We start from the raw sequence: 7,476 nt of genomic DNA on the forward strand, positions 1-7,476 counted from the left end.
ATTCTTTTAGAAATCAACATTTAAGAAAACAGAAAGCATTATCAAAAGCAAGAAAATGTTTGTACATAAATCCTTAAAACTTACATTTTTTTTTGCTACACACCAGTAAAGAGTAAAGATCTAAAACAAATTATTTTAAATAAACAGATTGCCAAGAGCCATCTTCACTTCACATTTATTAGTTCAATAGACCACTGAAGAAAACCGTGCAAAAGATAACTATTCCTGTAACATTACAAACAAGACTTTATAATTAATCTGTGTTCTGTTCAAAATAATTGATATACCAAGTTCAGCTGCAAGGGTACAAAGGACATCATCACTAAATTTGCCATAACCAACAAGAACATGGAAGACATGACCATATGATTAGATATAAAGACTACAAATCACTACTGTTTCTAGAAGCAGTTCTTTGTAAATAAGGGCAGAGGAAACCCACAGATGATTTTTTTTTTAAGCTACTAATTATAGAGTTTTTAGATTTCTAGCATTTCTGTTTATAATCCTGCCTTAAAAGCACAGATGCTGTATTTTATCTATTTTAACTTAGCTACCATGATGCTCAATATGCAACTGTGACCAGTATTTCAATGGAAAAAATACACATCTCATCTAATACTTCGTAACCCATGTAAGACTTTGATTTCTGAGATACAGAAAAGAGGCATACTAGTTTTTCGTTAGGAATATTTGATGAACTGTCTTTCATAATGATGAGTAACACAGGAGGTATGAAATACAGAGACCTTCTATTAAGTTCAAATAGCAACGTGAAAACCTGCAGCAGTGAAAACCAAAGGCACTGTCGCCCTGTGTGAGACAGTATTTCACCTTGCATGCATTGTCCTCAAATTTCGTTCACTGCTCTTAAACACGATAATATGAAAAAAAAAAAAGGACGATGTTCCATTATACCACTAGGATGCTAAACAAAGAAACTTTCTCCACAAAATGACAGAATTGTCTCTCTTGATCCCTTTCTTAACATAATGGAGCACTTACTCTGAAAATTTTCAATGCTGCTCCTTTCTCACATCTTCCATAAGTTAGTCAGGATTCAGTTGTTACAGAATCACAGAACGGTTGAGGTTGGAAGGGACCTCTGGAGGTCATCTGGTCCAACCCCTCAGCTCAAGCAGGGCCACCTAGAGCCAGCTGCCCAGAAGCATGTCCAGATAGCTTTTTAATATCTCCAAGGATGGAGACTCCACAATCTCTCTGAGCAAATCGTCCCAGTGTGCAGTCACCCTCACAGTAAAAAAAATGTTTCCTGATGCTCAGAGGGAACCTCCTGTGTTTCATTGTCTCTGGTCCTGTCAGTGGACACAAGTTAAAATACACGAAATTCCATATGAATACAAGAAAATTATTTGCTACTGTGAGGGTCATCAAACACTGGAGCAGGCTGACAAGAGAGATTGCAGAGTTTCCACTCTCGGAGATACTCAAAACCCAACTGTACACAGCCCTGTGCAACCTGCTCTAGTTGACTTTGCTTGAGCAGGGGCATTGGACTAGGTGATCTCAGTAGGCCCTTTCCAACCTAAAGGACTCTGATTTCCTATCAGCCACTGTTAAACATGTATAGCACTTTCACTAGGAGTTCTTTAACAATTCAGCAAACTCTAAATTCAACCAAGTGAGCCAAAACAAGCTGTGAGAACATGAACATAAGTTTCAGTAAAATCAAAAGAGAACACTTAGTGAAAACATTTGTCCATGGTGCTTCTCTTACCGAAAAACAAACAGATATGAGATATTTACCAAAGTCTCTTCCCACATAATTTCCCCAAAGCATGTGGGAAGCTACATGTATTTAAACTTGCTCTTCAATATCAGATGGTGAATAAATTTGAAACCTTTCGTTTCAAATTTCAACGTGAGTTTAGATAATATTCTAGGACTTATACCCTGATCTGCGATGCTAATGTATAATGAAAGTTTGATGCCTTAGGAAAGACCAAAAGCTTTATTTTCTAGCTCTTCAGAACCAAAATCTCCCCAATGAGAATTCTGGCTTTCTGACTTACCGAGCAATAGCAACAACAACAAAAAAAATTAAGTCACAAACCAGACAGGAATTACAGAATTAATAGACTCAAGTGGTTCAGTATCAGGACTCAAACAAAATTTCCAAACTTTGATCATAGAATCATTTAGGTTGGAAAAGACCAATGGGATCATCGAGTCCAACCATCAACCCCACTCTACAAAGTTCTCCCTTACACCATATCCCCTAATACCACATCTAAATGAGTCTTAAACACATTCAGGGATGGTGACTCCACCACCTCCCTGGGCAGCCTATCCCAGTGTCTGACCACTCTTTCTGGGAAGAATTTTTTCCTAATGGCCAGCCTAAACCTACCCTGCTGCAGCTTGAAGGCATTCCCTCTTGTTCTATCGCTAATTACCTGTGAGAAGAGACCAGCACCAATCTCTCTACGATGTCCTTTCAAGTAGTTGTAGAGAGCGATGAGGTCTCCCCTCAGCCTCCTCTTCCTCAAACTAAACAGTCCCAGCTCCTTCAATCGCTCCTCATAAAATTTATTCTCCAGGCCCTTCACCAGCTTTGTTGATGTCCAATTCAGTGTCCGATATAAATGAACATTGTATTTGCAAACTGAATTACTGAAACTCTTGCATGAGTGATGAATAAAGGAGAGTGCCCGCCATAAACAAACAGTTGAAATACAAGGATGCATAACTTAGCATAAAAAGTAGCCCTTGAATCTCAGTAATGGAAGAACAGAAGTTCTCTTTAATACTCTAGTTTTCAGACAACAGTCGGAGAAGTTAAGCCAGGTTTTACCTGAAACTGAGATGGGCTAAGAAACATCTCAAAAAGCTCTAGTCACCAAGGCAATGGGTAGACAACCTCTCATAGATCTATCTACCTCATTTGAGAATGCCACTGTTCTCTCAAATCCAACTAGCAGGACTGTATGAACTGTATGAAGTTTGCTTCAGAATAAGTCTAGCTAGTTCCTATCTGCCTTCATCAGCTGTATGAGTTAACCGAGGTGGTATCACTCCAAAGCTGCTGACTGAGTGAGCCCTCTCCATCTTTTCAGCCAGCAAATCTCTCAGAGCAATCACCGTCCAAGGGGACACAAAAAATAACTGAAGAACAGTAATAGGCATCTTAATTTAGGAGTCCAATAGCTAATGTGATACACATGATTTGCTTTATTCCTATTATTTGTTTCAAAGTAATAAGCTAATTATATATAAGGCTATCTAAACATATTTAATAAAATCAGAAACAATTCTTACAAAATCTTATTAGGAAAATGGGAAATATTCCCAAGAACTTTGATACTATATGAATATTCTTAGGTTTAAAAATAGGAAGGAACAAAACTGATCATCCAATCTGACATTAAACATCGTAAAAATCAGGACAATTTTTGCAGGACAAACTATAAGAACATGATAGTTTTGGTCTACGTAATATTATACTGATGCAACCAAAGTGATTTAACCAACTATGCTGGAGTAAAAAAACAAACAAAAAAGAAACCACAAGAAAACTGACAAAACCCAAAAACTAAGGGCAATCCTCTCATATGGAACTCTCATATGTAGTTGCACCACTGTAAAATGTTCTCTATGAGAATATAAACAAAATGCTATTGCCACAACAATGTAACCAAATTTTCTTCAAATAAATGAGACTAAGAGTTGGGCATAGATAAACCTGAAGTCCATCAAAGATAAAACATTTTAGCAAAAGATACGTTCTTACCAAGGAAAAAACACGAGGAGGACGGTTTTCTAAAGCACTGAGGATACTACTGGCATCCACCACTTTTTTTCCCCCTAAAGTACTTTTTAAAAAGTTTCTGATGCTTTTACAAAACAATACGAAGAAATATTCGTAAAAGAAATTCTCAAGAAGAACAGAGTAAGAGTTAAAATTATTGCCAAAATACCTTCCCAAAATTAAGTCACAAAAACAAAAGTTACCATCAGGAAATCACCAGGTAAAACTTGCCAGTACAGTAAAATAGGTCATGCTTAACAGCAACAGAAGACACTACACATCTGTAGTTTTAAACACATCACTTACTGCTTTGACTCATGGTGACAAACCTCCAGCGTTGGATCGTTATAGATGAAAGCTGCTTCTAAATCATTGACTCTTACTCTGTAAATCCGGCACTGTTTACTGTTCAGTTTGATTCTATTCAGGTTTGCAACTGTGGGAAATATTGTCAGTTCCACATAACCCTATGAAAACACAAATCAAAACCTTCTATAAAATCTTCACCAACTCACAACATAGAGATATAAAAAAAAAAAATCTTATTGATGCATTTCAAAGGAAAATCATTGGTAAAAAAATGTTAATTTTTTATTTAAGAAGGAAAATGGTTTGCCCTTTTAGATATCTGGAATACATTTTCTTTCATACCATTCAACAGGTGAAATAAAACAAAACAAAAAACTTCAGCATGACTGACAATCGTGCTTGTTTGACTGGAAATTATCTGCCTCTGTTGGATAGATTTCAAGTTACTAGTATCACTGCTTTTCATTCCATGTTTTAGGTTTTGGTATCCAAGCTTGAGAAAATGATTTTTAAAACCTAAGCAGATTCCACTTAGGCAGATATCTAAATCCACAAGAAGACTCAATGACTTCAGGCCTGAAATCACGAAAGCTTCTTCAAAGCCCCAGTGAACTCACATATAAGCTAGAAAACTCTATAACCCTATCCCTAACATCAGCTAACACCATGTTGAACATCAATTTTGCATTGCAAGTTGCTTTGTAATATTATTTACAATGCAGTGATCTTCTTTTAGAAAGCTCTTCCTTGCAGAGATTAAAGTGTTCACAATTAGAAGGTATTTTATTTGACACATCTCAAGGAATGATAGACTTGTAAGAGGCATCAGATTAGAAAGTATAAAGAAGCTGAACAACATAATTAGCTTATGCGTGCAGTTGCATCCTCTAAAAGCAGGAAGAAAACCCAGACTTTTAATTTCTACTTCCACATTTTATTAAAAAATACTTACTACAACAGACTTTCTCTGAAAATTTATGTTGTTGATACAAACTACTTGGTGAGTTGTGCTGGAAAAAAAAAATTAAAATAAGTAAGATATTGCACAAATGCCAGCATCTAAAATCATATTTTAACCCAGTTTAAAAAAAAAATTGAGAGCTTATATAGGATGTATATACGTATAGATATATACTGCATATAGCATATATTTATATAGGGAGAATTCATGATGGTCTAAATCTCTTACATGGTCCAAAACAAGTAATGAATAGAAATTGCATACAAGGTCAGAAAAGTTCCAATAAAATCTACGTACACTATCATGTCAGTATGAATATTGCTAGTAACACAAGAGAATAACATCGCTTTAAAACATCATGTAACAGTATGTAAAAATATAGCATTACTAATGGCATAGAATCAAATTCTAACACTTTAGTGATGTGCAGTATGACAAACGGCATGCAGCTGTAATATTTGCAATCAGAGACCTGTGCATAATTTACCTGGCGAGTTGACTCTCAGACATAATCTATGTAAGCAGGTACTATATATGAAAAAAGATATAGTATGTGCTTTTACAATTAGTAGGTCATAAGAATTTATTATTTTAAATAATTGTTATATATTAATCAAGATAGGTATTTTAAACAAGTCAAATGCATTTGCTTAAATTTTGAATGATGTATTAGAATTCCTGGCAAATTAAACTCTGATTTAAAAAATGGAAGATAAAATAATAATTCCAACTTATTTTAAGATTTTAGAAGTTATTTCTGTGTTTTTTGTGTGGTAGCTGGCATCTTCAACGCACTTCGGAGTAGTGCTATTCTTGACTCAAGATACAACCTTGTAATAATTCAACTTTTATGCCCCTTTACCCATTATATGCATACTTATGTACCCTCTGCATTAAAAAGTGACTTTGCTTCAGTTGAGCAAGGTCATTAAAAATTCCTACAAGAAAATGGTAATATCTAGTATCCAATGATGGATTTAAACATTACCTACACATTGAAATGTATATGATGACAAGAGTGATCCTATTTAGAAATACATTTGTGTTACAGATTTATAAAGAAATCAAGGAGGTATAAACACATATACATAAAGATCCACAGAAATCCAGAACCAAGTGCTTTACAGCTTGGTTAAAACCGAAATAATGGATATGTAAAAATGACAATTTGCTTCACAAAGCTGCTTGCACATATGCAAGCATTTTTTATACACAAAAAAGCTCTTAAGTCAAAAGGGTTTGACACAGCAGTAAGAACGAAACGTGGTGGCATGGTCTGTAGCGCTGATATTGTGTGGAGAGATCTCTAAGGTTTGAAGAGCACAATATAAATATCTTTATAAGCTGAGACTGTGTAACCTGCTGTAGGTGACCCTACTCTGGCAGATGGGTTGGACTAGATGATCTCCAGAGGTCCCTCCAACCCCACCATTCTGTGATTCTGTGACTCACTATCCATGAGTCGATTTACACAATAAAATAAAACATACATCTGCAACACATGTTTTCTGAATGCAAGCTACACCATCAGCAACAGTTCCAACCTTCTCAGGTAAATAATTACGAATCAGCCTGTGGCCTGTTTCAAATATGCACTGGTCTCAAGTATAGCAACTTCAAAAAAAAATGGATACTTATAATTTATACGGTCTTGGGCTCTCAAATCCTTTGTCTCCTTTCTTCCTATTCATCCTGAACAGCCGCACTAGTCACACACTGCTGACTGTCAGACTGGCATCAACAGCATCCTCACTCAATGGGTCCTTCGAGTTTTCCCTGTGTCAGGTTGTATTTGATCACTCATCTCCCCAGTGGGTCTGTGACTCCCAACAGCCAGGCATCTTCGGCTCAAGTAAGCACCATAGTTATAAGACAAATAACATTCAGTCTTTCTACATAACCTTTTATGACCGCAGCACGCAACCCCTCTCTCCACTGAGGGTACGATACCAGTTCGGAGGCGCTGCCTGCTCCCCTTCCGCAGAAGCTGCGTAAATCAACCGTCTCAACGGGCAGCGCAGGTGGCAGCTACCGACTCGGGAAGGCCGCGGCCGGGCGGGCACGGCCGAGGGGTCCCCGCTTCAGGAACAGCCTCGGCTGACAGGCGGTGCCGGGGGGCGAGTGGGCCTGGAAGGGGAGCGCAGGCGGCACCGCAGAACCCCCCGCGGCCCGGGCCTTATGGTCGCTGCGGGCGCGGGCACTGCTCGGGGCTCCCGCGGCTGGTTCTCCTCCGGGGCAGTCGGCTGGGGCCGGCCGGCATGGAGGGCAAGGGCGGCCCACCGGCACGGCGCAGGCTCCCCTCAGCAGCGCGCCCGCCGGGCGCCGCCAACGCTCTCCCCCTCAGCAGCCGCCGCCATTTTGCTCGCAACCTCTGACCCCGGGCGGTTGAAAGGTCACAGACGGTTTAACGGAGCTTTCTTTCTTTAAGGATGGATAG

General features: G+C 38.4%; 1 protein-coding gene across 1 annotated transcript in view; it reads right to left on the bottom strand.

Annotated features, from left to right (window-relative positions):
- Positions 1-6,868, bottom strand: part of TAF2 (TATA-box binding protein associated factor 2) — a 64,895-nt gene extending 58,027 nt beyond the window's left edge. The window contains 3 exon segments of the mRNA XM_074577732.1: positions 4,076-4,236; positions 5,031-5,084; positions 6,677-6,868. Coding sequence (XP_074433833.1) covers positions 4,076-4,236; positions 5,031-5,084; positions 6,677-6,730 — 269 coding nt within the window. The 5' untranslated portion in view covers positions 6,731-6,868.
- Positions 6,869-7,476: the final 608 nt, after the last annotated feature.

The sequence above is a fragment of the Larus michahellis genome, chromosome 2 (assembly GCF_964199755.1).
Source record: "Larus michahellis chromosome 2, bLarMic1.1, whole genome shotgun sequence".
Lineage (NCBI taxonomy): Eukaryota > Metazoa > Chordata > Aves > Charadriiformes > Laridae > Larus > Larus michahellis.